The 17,867-nt window shown below is 40.1% G+C and overlaps 1 protein-coding gene across 3 annotated transcripts in view; it reads right to left on the reverse strand.

Annotated features, from left to right (window-relative positions):
* Positions 1-317: 317 nt before the first annotated feature.
* The window catches only part of SPIRE1 (spire type actin nucleation factor 1), a 172,854-nt gene continuing 155,304 nt past the window's right edge, over positions 318-17,867 (reverse strand). For 2 of the 3 annotated variants that reach the window (XM_078851582.1, XM_078851581.1), the window contains 6 exons: positions 15,415-15,557; positions 8,844-8,981; positions 6,136-6,206; positions 5,614-5,641; positions 5,385-5,521; positions 318-4,431 (listed from right to left, as the gene is read on the reverse strand). In XM_078851582.1, coding sequence (XP_078707708.1) covers positions 4,173-4,431; positions 5,385-5,521; positions 5,614-5,641; positions 6,136-6,206; positions 8,844-8,981; positions 15,415-15,557 — 776 coding nt within the window. In that variant the 3' untranslated portion in view covers positions 318-4,172. Of the gene's footprint in view, positions 4,432-5,384; positions 5,522-5,613; positions 5,642-6,135; positions 6,207-8,843; positions 8,982-12,524; positions 12,699-15,414; positions 15,558-17,867 lie in introns of all 3 variants that reach the window. The other variant, XM_078851580.1, reaches the window with a different exon arrangement.

Consider the following 17,867-nt stretch of genomic DNA (forward strand, 5'->3'; position numbering starts at 1 on the left):
ACAGCTCTTCAGCTTGTGATATGGAAGGTTTTGGTAGGAATTGGTCATACTGTACTTTTCTACTGCTTAGCAGAAGCAGTATTTTAATGCAAAACATACTTTAATGCTTAGAGTCCAGTGGGTCACATACGCAGTTATATTGCTATTCTAAAGACTATTTTGACCTGTTGCCTTTCTTTCATGTAGCCCAGTAAGTGTGAAAATCTTACTCATCAACACTACAGAAGAAAACCATTTGACTTTTACAAAATCCTAAAAGGCCGTTCAAATTTTTCTTTACAATAGTTTGCACATGAATAATTAATACACACAAAGGCTATGCTCCAAAGACATTTTATTGTCCCCAGGCTTTTTTTCTTCAATAAAGGACTTAATGAAAAAACCCCATAAGCAATATCGTCACCATGAACATTGAAAGAATTTGTTTTATACACATAAGAGCTGCCACAAAGGCCTGTTTGCTACCTTCATTGCAGCTGTTAGCAAGGCTGAGCTGGCTTTGAATTCTCAAGAACTGTTTTCATGTATAAAATACAAGACCATTGCATTGTCAATGACATTTTTTTAAACCCCTTTTGGGTCTCTGATGCACTTATACAAGTCCTAGTTTTATTAAACACAGAGGGAAAAAAAAAAGATTTTAAAAACTCATTGAAATGAGCTCGCTGTGCTAGTCCCACAGTCTTTTCAACAGAAATTCATTTTACAATGTCTATGGAGAGAGGCTCAACTTTAAATCTAATAATATAATCAATATACATATAAATAAGACTCACTTTCTTTTTAAATCTTCATGGGAAAGTCAATTCCCATTGCTCAATGCATGACAGCTTTCTAAATATTAATAAATATATTACAGACATTTACAAACTTTTGTTTTTCTATTCTGACACAGATATGAAATTTAAGCCATAAATAGGACTTTGTGGGCAGCTTGATAAGGTACGCAGGTAAAGTGGACTGGTCCTTGACACTTGGAATGGGTTTCGGACACTAGCATGAACGGTGAGGTGGAAAGCTCAAAACCACAAAGTTAGTAATGATGCTAGAAGCAGCATCAGCTCTCCTCTACAGCATCTATGAGGATGCACTGATATGGGAGAGAATATCTCACCAAGGAAGCCATGCTGCAGGGAGCAGGGATGATGCACAGAGGAGTAGGCCTTCATAGATGGCCCAGGATCTGCAGGGCTGGAGTCTGATTTCACTGCTCATATACTGGATGTGAGGCATTATGAGGCTATGGCTTCTATCACAAACCCCTCCCAATAGAAAGAAAAACATGCTGGATACTCTGCACCCCTGAGAGCCTCAGAGACATCAAGGAATGCGTTTCCTGCTCCTGCAGCTTTTTCCAAGGGGCCATGAAGAGGAGCAGTAAATAGATGTAAGGGGCGTAGAGGGGGATGTTTCCCAAGAAAAATTAAACACAGAATAATGGGGGTTTAAAATAAAAGCCCCTTGTGCTTCCCTGGGAACTGGTCATCTGGTGTGATTACTAGGCAATACAGCAAGGGAAAAAGGGATGGGTGGGTAGCTGGGCTGCAGGGATTGATTTTGGCACAGAAACACAAGTGGCAAAAAAAGTGCTACCATGACTAACGGGGGATCTTTTATTACCCATTTCACATGAATTGCACTGTGCTACCCCACTGTCATAGGTCCTTAACTCATCAAGATATTGTAATTCCTTGAATACAGAGGTGAAAGTAAGCCGGTACAGAGTACCAGCAAGAGCCGGTGCGCCGTACCAAACTGGCTTCCCCAGCGGCAATTTAAAGGGTCTGGGGCTCCCAGCAGCGGCTGAAGCCCCAGGCCCTTTAAACTGTCGCCAGATCCCCGCTGCTGGACTCCTGGGGTAGCGGAGGCAGCTGGGAGCCCTGGGGCTCCGTTGGCAATTTAAAGGGCCCAGCCGCCGCTACCACAGCCCTGGGCCCTTTAAATTGAGATTTAAAGGGCCTGGGGCTCTGAAGGCCCCGCCTCTTCCAATTGAGGCCCCACCCCTTGCTCAGGGCTCCAGCGTACCGTTAAGTCATTTAAGTTACTTTCACCCCTGCTTTAATATGAAAGACCCATCGTCCTGAGGTCCCCAGACAGAGGGTGTAACAGCTGCATGGCCCTCTGCAGAAAGGAAAGGGTTAAGAATGGGGACTCACACATAACTCTGAACTTCCTGAGGTCATCAGTTCAGGCAAACCCTTAACATTATTACCCCCACTATGTAAATAAGATTAAAGGAAAATGAGAATGGATGTGTCCCAGGATGGGTTTAAAAAGCCCTTTGTACAAGCTTTTCAGAACAGCCCAAACACACATTTACCTAATAGCAGACTAGCTGCTTTGGAGCTATTACAACTTAACTTGCAAATATGCCTTGAAAGGGGAAATCCTGCACGTTTGGGGGGCAGGGAGCCCAGCCTACTGTGAAACTGGGGCAGCTCCACTGCGAGGATTTGGGAAGCCTGTGAAGGTGGTCCCAGTGGGTAGCTACTCCCCTCCCACACAGCAGGGATGGTGCAGCAGCAGTTGCAGAGTGGCTCTAATGTTGCTCAGTGGAATGTGGGAACCATACTCCCATCATCAACCCAGAGCCCCGACATCAAGTCTAGGATTTGGCTCCCAGTGACTTTTTAAAATGCATAATATTTGGTTCAAGAGATTCTATTTTGTAAATATGTATTTAGAGTTTGAAAACAGATCAACCTTAACTGTATTACAAAAACCCTGTCTCAGCTACTTTGGAGCAGTTCTGAGGTATCTCTCATCAATCTCTAGTACAGAAATGTTAATAACTTAGATCTGAATCTTTCCTACTATGATATTATATAATACAGAACTGTATTGATATTAAATGTCAATCTGGGTATGAAAAATGTTATGAAAAAGTTACTGTGTACGCACAGTAGTTGATTTTCAAGTATTAGTAACTTGGTTGTGTTAACTTATCTCCATATTATGGACTAAACTCTAATTATGTTTTAACTGCTTTAAAAACAAAACATCTGAATATAAAAAAGAGCAAAAAGCATGTGATGTTTGTTAACATTGTAACATTATTGAAACTTTTAACAGGTAGACTTTTTTCTCCATAAGTTTGTTAAAAAGCAAAACAAAGTGCTCCTAATCTGAGACACAGTTGTCCCAAATTTCATCAGGATCCTAAATTTTACAGCCAAACTATAAACCCCTGAAAAATGGGATTTATAATGGATATGCTCCTGAACTTTTAATAATAGCAGTGCTTGTGTGTTCCACTATAATACAAATATACATATTACCCATACTTCCTCTCTGGGTAACCATGTTACATACTTTACAGGAATTCAGTTAAACTTAGAAGCCTCTCTTATTTCCCACCCTCCCCATCGAGTGTACAGCTCTATCTACTGCTAAAACTACGACTACCAAAAATAATAATCACAATACATTCAAAATAAGGAATCAACTACTCTTACCTGCACAGGAGACGCTTCTAATTACACCAGGGCTTAGAAGTACAGCAGCTCAGGGTAAATGGCCCACCATTTGGACATACAGCCTACTGAGATATTTTACACTAGAACACAGACATTATAAAGTTCCACATTGAACCATGATCTCAGAGCAGTAACAACAGTTGAAAGAAAGATAATGTTGATAGCACTAGCAAAACCTTCTAGGTTTTGTGCTGTGAGACAATGAGACCAACAGCCCACACTAGGTTTTTGGTGTACAACATGGTTCCATGTGCCATATAAACTAGAACATGAACACTATTAGGTCGGTAATGCCAATATGACTTACTGCTTACAATTGTGCTAACATTGACACCTGTGTTAGATTTGGTTCTCCTTTAGGAATACAATTCAGCTCCTGTCCTAAAAACAATTCAAGGAATGATGAAAAACTGAATGCAAATAAAGGGTTTCTATCTCCACAATGCACGCGCACACACACAGGGAATATTTTCAAACTATTGTTTCCTTCCAGTGCAAACGAGTTATTGGCTGACCTATTACTTATCATTATCTATAGATAGGAATGTAGAGTCTGTGGAAACCGTAGAATAGCAAACCCTGTGATCTAATGCAAATTCAAGCTCGTTAAGTAAAACAAAGGGAAGGGTAGTTTCAGTGATCTTTCTCACAGATGCTGACCTCATGAAGACAAAAGCAAAGAAAAAGGCACAAGACTCAGATCTCATTGATCGTTCTCTCAGAAGGGCAGTATTCAGAGTTGCCTGGTGATGCCATGCAGAATGATTGTGTTTTCCTTTTTAACCTGGCTCGTTTGTTGGCCAGAGAGAGGCTGCGCCGGCTTGAGCTGATGATTTCTGAAATAAACTTTTTGCAGTCCACGCACACGTCCATGGTGCTCCAGTCCTCCATTAACTCTTTGGGAAACTGTAGATCTTCATTTGATTTATCCACAGACTTAGACTTTGCGGACAACCTGAAAAACAAAGAATCCGTCCCTTACTCATTATCATTATTTACCATTCAGCCCAGTTTTGGACACGAATGGAAACACCTCCAAAGAGAAAGAATATGCTATTCCTGTCCCAAGTCTTGCTGTCCCTGACTTAAGGAGAGTGCAAAAAAGCAGCAAGGAAAGGATGGAGATGGGAAGACACGTCAATAAGATTATGTGGTTATTCGGTGAAGGCTAGTGTAAAGCATGATTTGGCAAAGAGAATTTTATGAATGACTACATGGATGTCCTAATTTGGCTAATTTGCGTGTAGGCACCCTGGCAGACAGACTTCCACACAGAGAGAGGGGTCCGTGGATCTACAGCCTGACCTGATCCAAATGTTATTTCTGGGATTAGCTTTAATAGCAGCCTGTGTTCAAAATGTAAAACCAAAAGATAAATTATCACCAAAGCCAAAACGAAACAAACCTATGGCTAGAGAGTAGAAAGAGTTTGACATGTGTAAGTCATTGTTTAATAAGGGAGCATTTCCCTATTCAGTTACCAACAACATACGGATTTTTCTTCTAAGGATCCATCTACACTAGAAAAAAAAAGTGACAATATTTATCAGCTGTACTGATATTACTGTCATCAGCTATAGTATAGACAAGGGACACAGCACATTTTAAATATCATGTCAGCAAGTCTTATGTAAGTAAATATAGTTTATATTTACTAAGTAGTAAATGAAAAGTAATCAGGATGGGTTTTGTTCCACGAGAAATGTAAGGAAAAACCTCAATCTTGAAATTGGTAAGGAAAGACATTTATCTTTGGGTTTCTAAAAAGATATGACAAACTTTGAAAAATTAAAACAAACTACAAAAACAAAGCCTAGTAGATTATGTCTCATTAGCAACTAAGAGACTGAGAAGATCTTATGAAGAGCTGCTACCAGAAGCAGAAGCTGAACTAGGAATGTCTCTCACCTGGACATGCTCCTAAGCGGCCGGTGGTGACTGGTGGAGGGTTTTTCTGGTCTCATAAAACTGTCTCCTCTCTGCAAAGCAGAAGGTCCCAGAGAAAAGATAGGAAGGGTGGAGTATGGCTTTGATGGCAATCGCATCTGTTACAAGAGCAGGAGAATGACAGTGTGAAGTATCATTACCAAAGACACAGCCTTTCTGAAAGGAACAAATAGTAGGTTCCTGAACTTACCTTTTTGCAACACTGTGAACATACAGGCCTGTGTAGGAAAGTAAAAGTCTGAATCATTCAGTGTAAAGAAATGTTACTTAAGTAAGACAGTGTGGGGTGCATAGAGTTCCATATTTACTGCCTTATTGACTATCACCTTAAAGTTTGCTCAGTTTACAAGTAAACATTTTTCCCCCAACTGCCAATACTACCAACTCAAATTAAACCTGAAATTCTCTTTGTTCTTTTGGGTTCACATGTCACCCCCCAGTAATGAGGATTCTGTACAATCTAATTGCCTCGTACCCATATGGGCTCTGCTGGGCTAACAGAGGAGTACTGTTACTGTTTTATTCTAAAACCTGAGCAGCTCTGAATATGAATATTTTAAGGGAGCAGATATGTTGAATAAGGAAGAGCCATTTTTACAGTCGTTTTTCTGACCATAAATACATTTCAAAACCAAAACCAAACAACACTGTGAATTAAAACAGAAACCAATGGGGTATGAATCCTGACATTTCACACTGAGCAAAAACTCACCTCTTACAGAACTGACAGGTGTAGGACCAGGTGAAGAAAGAAAACCTCCTTGTTCGACAACAGAAACAGAGCTAAAGAAATTGTAAACAGAAGAGACTGCAATGTTAGCAGTTCAGTCCTGGAAATAAAATTGCATGCTTCTAACCGGGCCTTCGGTGAAGACGCACAGACTGAAGTTGGGATAGATTTGTTTAATGTGCAGGAGCCCAGGGGAGGAAAAGGAGACACTGTAAATTTTTTTTTCATGATCTGTAATTTATGGAAAAAAAATACACTGGCAGATGGGTGCTCTGATATTAAATCCCCCTGGGGCACATGATGCATGATTTCCCAGAAGCTTTAAATTCCTTTTAGCTTGTTACACATGAGCCTCTGAATGTCATGCCTAAGGCTCAAAAAAAAAAAATAAGCGTGTGAGATTAATGCACCCTGCTTACCTTTGGAGGACAATGCAGCCTTAAAATCATCCCACTTGCTTTAAAACTCGGAATATACAATTCAGCCAGGCAAGGGGAAAAAAAGATTCCTCACTCATTTTATTCTAAATGAATGAGAAGAATTTGCTGACATATCTCATTGTCTCTTTCATACATAAGGGCCTGGGTTCCACACTCTTTACACAGGGAAAGCATCTGTGACAGACTGGGGGCTCTGGGTCAAGTTGTGAACCTGGTCTTGTTTTGTGGGTACCATTTTGTTTCCAGAGCTCCACTTTATACTGTAATCTTCATGTTGGAGTGCGACCCTCATGTTGTATTGCAATCTCCAATGGGGATTAGCACAACTATTTTGTAGTGGGGGCTTCAGATCTAGTTGAATGACTATATCTGATAAGTTGGCACAGAGCAATCGAAAGCCAGCAGTGCTGTTTATCTCTTTACTGCTAGCCCAACCATAAAAAGAAATATTATCTGCACAGAAACAGAGACATGGTGGGGGTGGGATGCGAGGAAGGGACAGGACCTACCAAAGGGGTTATATAAGTGGGAATACCCTATGTGAAGGAGCTGTCCACTGCTACATGCCGGGAGAACAGGCTAAGGACAGAGAAGGCAGGACCGGCAGGAGGGGTGAGATCAGACTGGGGGCTGTATTCAGAATTTTTTTTTCAAACATCTGTAGCTCCCTCATTGTGCTTTGTTAAGAGTAAAGTGTCTGTGGTTAAGAAATTCCTTTGCTAAGACTGTGTTCCTTGCTTGCCTGCCATGTTGTCCCTGAAGGGGCAAATCAGGAAGCTCAAAGCACTCACAGAGAGGTGGAACATATGTAAACAATTTGGAACTTGGTAGGGCTGCGTCACTGGTTCTAGGGTCCAAATGGAGTCCCAATTCCCAAGAAGGGTAGCAGACATGGGATCTGCACTTGGGAACATGCTTGAGAAACCCAGAGCTAGGAACAGTGACCAGACACTATCCAGACCCAAGGCACTTAGAAGCATGTGGGAGTCAGCAGCTGGGTCCACTCACAACAGACTGGTGTCCATTAAGACAAGGGAACTGGACTTGGTTGTGACAGCTTCCATTGATTTAAATGGGAATTAAAAAAAAAGATACTTTATATTGTAAAACTTTTATTATATCCTATTTTACCTGTAGCTCTGGTCTCTCCAGAAAAAAACAGGAAGTAGTATGGCTGTGTATGTCTGTGTCTAGGGCAGAGGTGGGCAAACTATGGACCGCGGGCCACATCCGGCCTGCGGGACTGTCCTGCCGAGTTCCTGAGCTCCGGTTGGGGAGGCTAGCCCCCGGCCCCTCCCCCGCTGTCCCCCTTCCCCTGCAGCCACACTGCTGTGTGGGCAGCGCGGCTTGCGCCCGCCCACCTCCTAGGCTTTCAAATAAGCCTGTCTTGCCACTCTGAGCGGCAAAGGAAGGGAGCGGGGGGGGGGAGGTGGGGTTGAATAAGGGGCAGGACGTCCTGGGGGGGCAGTCAGGGGACAGGGGGCGGTTGGATGGGGTGGAGGTCAGGAGACAGGGAGTAGGGGAGATGAGGTCCCGGGGGGCACGACAGGGAGCGGGGTCCTGGGGGGGGCAGTTAGGGACAGGGGTCCCAGGAGGGGGTGGTCAGAAGACAAGGAATGGGGGGGTTGGATGGGTCGAGGGTACTGGGGGGCCTGTCAGGGGTTGGGGGTGTGGACAGGGGTCAGGGCAGTTCGAGGACAGGGAGCAGGGGGGATTGGACTGGTTGGGGGTTCTCAAGGGGGCAGTCGGGGGCGGGAAGTGGGAGGGGGCGGATAGGGGGCGGAGGCCAGGCTGTTTGCGGAGACACAGCCTTTCCTACCCGGCCCTCCATACCATTTCGCAACCCCAATGTGGCCCTCGGGCCAAAAAGTTGGCCCACCCTAGTCTAGAGGGAAGGATGTTTTATTAAATTTAAGCTAAAAAAAAAAAAGAGAAAAAGAGCGAGAGAGAGTGAGCACACAACAACTACTGTAAACGCTACTGTGTCTGTATGGAGGGTCAAACAAACGTGATATTCCAATACAAATTTTTGACATTTCCATATATAAACCAAGGAAACTGGCCCCTCTGTTACCTCATGTAGAGAAAGTTTAGTTTCTCCAATATAAATTGAAAGTCAGACTGGTCAATTACTAATGAAAATCCGGCACCTGCATTCTGGTTCCAACTCGTATTCTTTCACTGACTAGAATCTGTGTGATTCACCTCCCTCCCTAACAGCTCTCAGTAGATCATCTGAAACAAGCATACCTTTCCTTTTTTGAGGGCAGTGTAGACATCTTTATATTGCTGATACTTTTCCAGCTCTGCTTTCACTAGCACCTGACGAATGTGCATGACTTCCTCCACTGTCAGAGCCAGGCATTCCACTGGGTAACAAAACTCCTCCTGGAAACGAAAAATCTACATTACTATGTAACCCATCATCTTTTCAAGATTTCAGCCTAGAAAGCCAGTCACCTAGTTAGTAACTTCAAAGAAAAGATTTCAGAACCCAAAAACGGAATAGCACTGGCTGATCCATGGGCATCACAAGAGTTTCAAACCAACTAAGAGACTGATATTGTGCAATTTTTATTATGAGCACTTATATCATCTGACACCTGTTTCCATTTATTTGATTTTATTTATTATGAATATTTGTTTTAGCCAATTACAATTCCATTTTATAATTTGAAAGGACACAAGGTGATTTGATACATAGGTGTAAAAGATATTTCTTGGCACGGTTCCCTTTGATAGTATGTTGCTTAAAGACAAGCAGCATCTCAGAGACTTTGTGGTGCCCAGAAAGCAGTTAGTAGCCCCCGCCAAAAGAATTTTTATTCAATGGTACCACATATTGGTAATCATGGTTATAATTAGATCCCGTGAACAAAATCTAGACCAAAACCATAGAAAATGTATTATATGCAGTAATACAAACAGTCTTCCTTCCCTCCAAGATGATGATAATGTCAATTTAAACTTTATTAAAATAATCTTAAAATATAAAGTTTGAGCAAAACAGTTAATCCATTGTTGTGTTCTTACTAGCAGGGAATTACACCCAGGCTACTTATGATGGAACTACTGCCCATCTGTGAAAGTGCGTTTAAGAGAACAGCAACCCTGAGCATATGGCCTCTAACTTTGGTACCACAGAATAAAAAGCCTCGTTCCCATTTGTAATCCAGCCCTGAGGTTGATTGCATGGTTCTAACAGAAAGACAGAACCGCTCTGGGAATTCCCATCACTTTTTGCTTAGTGCACCTGTTCACTTAGCCCAGAGGGGCTATGGTGCTGAAGTGACACAGAAATTTAACGTTCTCTGAATAAATACAGGAAATCTCCTTTGTACACACAAAGGCACTGATGACAGCACTCTACAGACAGCTTGGAAATGTAATTTATAAATCAGAGTGATGATTCAGTTTAGTGGTAAAGTGCTCAATTTAAATAGATAGTCTTAAAATTCTGTTCTGACTTTCAATTAGAGAGAAAATATTTTGATCTCTCTTGCAGACCTGGCAAACATTAGCATTTTAGAAACTATGTTGTCTTATCTACCTAGAAAAGGAACAAACAAAATTTACTCTGTCTAAGGTACCCACAAAAAGCTAAAATTTTGGTTTTCTTAGACAAGCCAAACCTCTGGGGTATGTTCTTACTGGTGACACTTAGTTTTCTGGAAAAAACAAACTATCAAAACCAAATGTGATTTGCTGTGAGGTGTAAAACTCCATGAACAAACAAAATATGTCATTTCATTAGCAGCAAACTTCCAAGTAACCAGCAGCTAGCTGTCAGTATTGTATTTTAGATCCTTATGATGATGACAGCACTATTCGATATCAACAATGCTTTGGGAGGGACCGAGAGGAAGAATAATGGGTGACAGAATGTGGGGCAGGCAATGCCATTGAGAAACTTATTTTCGACAGGATGGGTTGTTAGGATGGTGTTTGTGGCAAGTGAGATTTACTGAATGCTTTTGATCAATCACAGTTTTCAGTCTTTTAGAAAGCTATTTCCTTATAGGAGGGATATTTTTCCTTTACTATAATCAAGTATCATATTTAATTCTTCCCTTAGACAACAAAATGTTCATTATGATGAATATTTAAACACTAATTTGTTGCATATTTGATGACATAATAAATACCCATTTCAACTTTTAAAGTTTAGCCTCTTTAATATGTTTCTTTAATCTCTTAAAATGCTTTATCAAGAAAACTTTGTTCCTGTAAAACTAGTACTTCCGGTGTTTACTAGGTAGCAGAAGAATCATGTGGATCTGTTCTTGCAACCATCAAAATTAATTTTCATTACAATTTGTGTGACTAGCCAGCAGGCAAAAGGGGGAACATGGAAAACGTTCACTTGTTTAAATGCTAATGTTTTAATTCCAGCGGTTACATAAGGACAACAAAGCTTTAATGCAACATTAAAGAAAAGTTAAAGGATATACTGATTTCTGAAGAATGTTTAAATGTTTTTCCTTCTCAGAATAAAAATAAGTACACGCCAAATCTTTAATTTCAACATTAGCTCAGTCTTTAAAGTAAGCTAATCAAAATTACACTAACCAACGACTAAAGTTTACAAAAACAGTAATATTTTAGAGTTTTAGCTTTAACTCCTATCCATAATCCTTGTCCATGTGTAGGGGCTCCATATGGTAGTGTGTGTAATATCCTAAGTCCTCTGCAATACCTACACTCAATGGAGTGTGTTAAGGACAGAACCTGGCTTCTGAATGTCCTTGTTTTTCTGGATTTGAATCCAATCATCAATTGATATTAAAGACAGTTTAGTGTGGTTATTTTTAAATGGAAAAAAATAAGCCATGTTAAAAGATAATTAACTTTTTAAGTACAGAAAAGTAACTTATAAAGAATTTGCTTAATATTTTGACTATGCAGTCACAGCATAACAAGGGCTCAATCAGAGCTATTATAGTGTAACTGTGGTGAATTTATACCAAGAACAACATGTAGTCTGAATATCCATAATACGAAATAAGCGCTTTGTAGATTATTTTCAATATATCCTCACCTAAGAGCTCATGCTACTTATGTATAAACAGTACATGTTTCATATTAATGTATTCATTATACTCAATGTGTTGTAAAACTTTGCATTACAAGTCATTACCATGTATTCAAAAGCGTCACAGCAAGGAAGTACTGCATCTGCAAGTGCTGGGTGAAATACAAAAGTTATGCAATTCAGATTATGTTAGGCACTCTAAAGTCTATGCCTAACTAGACATCTTCAGTCTGGACTACTCAGTTAGATATCTCTAGACTGTAGATAGCGTTGCAATATTTTCTGGTTGGGACCAGAAATGGGAGGAAACCCCCCGACCAACTTTGAGAACCTTAAAAATTTTTGTTTCCTGTTCAGTTCTAAAAATGGGTTTGGGGGAGTTCTTATTTTCTTCTCAATTGGTTGACCTAACCTGGTGCAAGCCAATTACTGATCATGCTGGAAGTTCTGATACTTAAGTGCATCAAAGACTAAAACCATTGTTAGGGTTTTAAGTAATATTTTGCTTAGAAATGCCATTCTATTCCATGATACTGTATGTCCTGTTAAAGCAACAAACAGCTTAATCTTTTCAACACAGTCCAAGGATCACAGTGGTTTTGCTTGTGAAGGCTGGTGGATCTTCATGTGCTGTATATTTAAGATTTGGAAAACGTGTCCCACTGATAACCTTATGATGTTGCATTTTTAGTTTGCTGTCCTTTCACAACTGATTTCTTTTTCCCTTGAGGTGATTGAAGGATCTAAACACACACAAGTATTCTACAAACACTGAAATCAATCTCAATCAGGAGTAGTGTGCCAATCTAAGCTGTTAATGCGTGCCACAGTTTAGGAAGTGCTCCTAGAAGGCATGTGCTTGTAAAGATAATCTCCAAAGCCAGCATAAAGAGGCAAACCTTTGGGAGTTTCCACCTGCTGGTAAAAGCTCTGTCACACAGATAATACATAGCCCTTGCCACTCCAACCAGGGCTGCTTCAAAGGGATGAGAGCTGAGCAGAGAAGCTGTTTGTATGGTTGAAAAAAATGATCTGAAAGTCATCCTTGGGAAAAAACTGGTTATCCTAGGAACCTGAACAATAGATAGGAAGCAGAATAGGGAACGCTGAACATGAATGAAATTGTTAGCAGGGATTCTGGATCATGAAAATAAGAAAAGTCATGAAGGCTTTCACATATACACCTCAGTGCACTGACTGTATCTTACTGATTAGGTACCAAGTTGGGTGACTTTTGGAGGTACACCACAAGGCCAAACCTGGAAACATAGTGAACTCCCGAGCTGCAGTTTCTGCGACGTCTCATTTACCATTGATATGTTGACATGAAAAAGGGCTGTTTGGAATTTTTCCAAGTTTGTTTCGCCCCACTCCTCTTACTTTAGCTCTAATTCCCTTGGTATGCTGAGATGCCTGTTCACAAAATCCTAGTTCGTATGCAAGACAGACCAGTTGCCTGCTAATCCTGCTAAGAAACTGTAGCAATGGCCTTTTTTCATTGGCACTGATGGCTATTTAATGACAAGCTCTTTCACCTTGAAGGGAAATTTCTGTCACTGGAGCAGATAAGAATTAGAAACTCCATCAATCCTAGAGGAAAGGATGAAGCAGCGTGTAGTCAAATAAAAAGTAAAGCATTTTTTGCAGTTATCTAGAGGCTTCCACTCAAGGAACTGCAGCATCACAAATGCAGTGTCTGGTATAGAAAATAAGAGATGCCAGTTTGTATGAGTGGTGAACAATTCCATGTTAGGGTGCAGGAGCTGGTTAGGTTACTGTTAGACTAATACTGAAAACCTTGCATTGAATTAAAACAAAAAGATCAAATGATTTATCAGTTACCCACCTCCAGAGGGCACTATTTCAAAGATTAACAAATATATTTAACAGCGGCACATAAAACAGACTGCATTAAAAGATCATTTCAACATCAATTTTCTTCCTTTTCACTTCATACACAAAAGCATGTTGAACAAGTTGGGTGAGGGATGACAGAGAGTTCTTTAGAGTAAATAAACTGTCCCAACATGATCTGAAACACTCATTTATGTGACCCTGCAGGACTCCCACAGATGTTTCCCTGCTGCTTTTGCTTGAGGTTTCTGCTGCTTATTTTTGTTGTTGTTTCATTTTGGTAGGCTGATTAGAATTTCTCTCTATTGGTTCTATTACACACCCCCACTTCCACCCCTCCATACACCACTTGACAGTTGCCAAAAACCAATGAATAGCTTATACAGAAGGAAAGAAACAGTTATGATCATTTGAAATAAATCATGTGAAAAACTTAATCAAGCTACTTAAAACAATGACCTCATATTTAAGCTTTTTTAAGTCACATGGTTCTCCAAGTTTTGCGCTGGATCAATATCAGTACATTGGCTGGATCAATATCACAACGTAATTTGTTTAGAAATACTGAAAGTGTAAAAACAGCAAACACCTCAAAATGATACACAGAGCTTTTTTCCTTTGCATATTTCTAGCGTATTCTGTGAATACCTATGCAAAAATAAATCTTGTGGTCCCACATATAACAACTGCTGCACATTACAGTAATGAAATTCTTTTTACATTGATCATGCCCTCATCCATGAACTCTCCTCTTCAGTGTTAGAGGTTCCAAAAGTTACACTCCAAACAAACTCTTGGAGAAAAAATTCTAGTTGTGCTATACTCTGCAGGATTCATTACTGTTCCTTGAAAAATGAGTGAAGATTACTGAATGCCATTCACGCAGGACCAGAAGCTGTATTCAAGTTAGAAGCATGTGATACAAAGTCAATTTTTTCCCTTGTGTAGAAGTGGGGAAAATATCCTCCGTATCCCTGAAGACTATTGTGTTATTACACTTCAACCTCATCATTCTGAAGGACTTGCCCCACAGCCACCATCTCTTTAGCCAAAGAAAAATAAATAGGACTTCAAAGCCCATCCGTGCCACTCTGTCAAGTGGAGGACTGGTGAGTCCTCCTTCCACTGAATGCTCCTATCAATCTCTCTGCACACAGATACCTCAAAGGGGCACTTTGAGCCCCTGCTGCTAAGGAAAACAAGAGACCAGGAATTGAATCCAGGTCTCTCACATTAAGTTGCAAAGTACACTGTGCCAACACAAAAGAGCCAACATTCCGTCCCCTTTGCCACTTAGGCTCTGTTGGAAAATAGTTCTCAATTAAAGCTAATTGATCAAATGTACTGTACTTTCTTTTCAAGGAGCAAAACAGTTTATGCCTCAGTGACCTCAACAATGCTATGTGGTCACACCAAGAGTTAGACTCTTTAAAGATTTTTCTCTCACATTAGGACTTTAACCAAACTAGCTCTTTACAAGTGAGGAAGAGAAAGCCATCCATTCCTTCAGCAGTGAATTAAAATACCCCAATAATAAAGAGAAAATAGATTATCTGCTTTTCCATTTGAAAGGAGGCAACTCCAAATGTGTTATTTAGAAGCTATATTATTTTCTGAGACAGGCTGAAATAAAAACTAGAGATGGGTCTGAGTCACCAAGTTCAGATCAGGATACCATACTTCTTCAAAGTTCTGGGACATCTGAACCTGGGGTTTTGGTTCAATACAACATCAGAGAGGCAGAAAATTGAATCTTGATCCAAACTCCCCCAAAAATTCAGGACTGGTTTGAATTTGGGATTTTGCTTTACATCCAGCTCTAATCACAATGTAGCTAAGTTTTAATGTTGTTTAAACTCTTAGAAAGCTTCCGTCTTATCACCACTGTGGAGTTATTGACCTTCTCACACTATAGCCAATGCTCATGATACTTACAAGTGACTTGGAGCTCTGTTTTGAAGGTGGTAGGAACTGTCTCACGTTAGTCGGCGTTTCCTTTTCAATGGAGTGTCGTCTCTGCGGTGGTTGCCGCCTCTCTGGCTGTGGCGTGGATGATATTGGCAAAAACTTTGGAGGCACTAAAGATTCAACCAGCAGAAGTTAAACAGTGTAATTGCATGGTCATTGGACTAACACTGGGAACAGGCACAGTTCTGGCAGAAAATCTATTGTTAATTTCCAAAGTAACACAAGATAGAATATCTTCATATAGTCTTTAAATGGGCCATATTTTCAAAACTAGGCAATGAAGTGTGTGTCCCCACAAAAATGCAAAGGCACCTACAGTTTCACCCCTATAAAAAAATCTTGTGGGCATGCAATTACACTAACGTGCAAATGCCAATCTTTGTGCATAATTCAGGTTTCTGAAGGTGCAGTTTGCTGGTATTCACTCATAGAAATTCCACCCTTGTTGAATATAAATTTTAAAATCAAAGGGCACTGAAGGATGCACTCAACCTACTTTGCCACTGTTTTCATAGAGAGAGTGTATGAAAAAAATGCTAACAATCATACAGAAACGATTTCAGAGAAATCTATACATTTTAGAAACGTGAAAATATTTAGAGACACTGTCAAATTAAAAATCATACTAATGTCAATCTGTTTTAACTAAATACTGTTACAGAGTAACATCTAAGATAACCGTAATTGAAAGAGATGACAGCAAGAAAAATATTTGTTTTTTCAGTTGTTTTACTTGATGCATTGGCAGCACTTTGTTTATTGGAAACACTAGGGATTTTTAATGTACTTACAACCAACTATTCTCAGTGGAATTTTATAAAAAGTTCCAGGACCCATTTCTATTTGTCTTAAGTTACATAAAATTTTATTTTTTACAGAATCTACATTTACAGCCAACTGTGAGTTGACAGTGATTCTTTAAGGGGCCACCCGCGTGTGCTGAGAAAAAGTCTGATTCAACAGTATTAGAAGATCATCCATGTTAAGCAACCAATTTTTGTCAGTCCCTTGAGTGGTTGATGATGACAGGTTTCATTGTTCATCAGAATAACGTTAACGCTGTAATGATATTTCAAAGATCTAAATCAACTACTTGATAAAGAACAGCAACTGCAGCATATACTGCTGTACAGTTGAAATGGTTAAAAGACAGTTTATGCCTTTGCAATGACTAAACTAACTGTATCTTATTCCTAAAGGAACTGCACAGTATGCACACACTGATTGGGGAGCTTCTATATGTCTCCTCTTTTCCTGTAATATGGAAAGGCAAGGCCAAATCCTACTCTTAGTTATGCCAGCGTAAAGCCAGAATAACTCAGCTGAAGTCTACATTAAGACCAGGTGGAGAACAGAATCTGTCCTTTAGTCTTATAAATGTATCATCTTCAGATAAAGTCTATTTTGACAATACCAAATAAAACTTTAAAATGCACATTCACTTTTCATTCTTTTTCTCATTATTTGCAAAAAATCGACTCTACAAAGCAATTTTTTTTCACTTTATAACTATAAAAAGGAAATGTAGATTCTTTTTTAGTTTGACTAATATCCTCTTTAAAATTAAAAGGAATATAAGAGCTTGTTTACACTCGATACACTCGTCTACAGCACAGCTGCTGTAGCATTGACCCTCACTACAATGACGAGAGTGGCGCTCCTGTCATCTAGTTAGTCTACCTCCCTGTGACACTCTGCATCTCAAAGTAGCACCCTGCAACTCCCATATTCATCACTATGATATGATTATAATATATTTTGTAGAAAGTATGCCTTGTGAGAAAAATCTTGATCTGTTGAACATTAATATCCTGTTGGATTGTATGAGCTATCATTGTATGTAAAGCTATGAAGTTTTGCTATGTATGTGTTACCAAAGTATGTTGTGAGGTTGGCAGATGCTCACAGCCAAGCTTTCAATTACAACAAAGGACCAGCCAGTGGTTCATCAACATTTATCCGGGAAAGAATGCACTATCCCAGAGACTTCTCAGAGAGAGCATGCATGCAATGGGGACCAATCCCCACGTCACAGCAGAGATCTTTCCAGCAAGCTGGAAGAAAATATAAAAGAGGGAAAGTGACATCACCTGGCCTCTCTCCCTCACTAACTCAACACCTGGAGGAACGTCTGGAGGACAGATTTTGAACTGGGAAAGGGTGGTCCCAGGCTGGAAATGGAGTCTTGTCTGCGTATTGAAGATCTGTAACCTGTTTGTACCATCTTTCAGGGTGATACACTGCTGGATTCAAAGCCTGTTTAGTTTGTAGAACTTAAGAAACAAAACTAAATTTGTAGTCTAAGTAACCAAGTCTGATCTCTATGCCTTCAACTTATAACCACTTAAAATTTAGCTTTCTGCAGTTAGTAAACCTGTTTTATATTTTACCGAAAACAGTGTGTTTTGGCTGAAGTGCTT

The sequence above is a fragment of the Lepidochelys kempii genome, chromosome 2, assembly GCF_965140285.1.
Source record: "Lepidochelys kempii isolate rLepKem1 chromosome 2, rLepKem1.hap1, whole genome shotgun sequence".
NCBI classification, from domain to species: Eukaryota; Metazoa; Chordata; order Testudines; family Cheloniidae; genus Lepidochelys; species Lepidochelys kempii.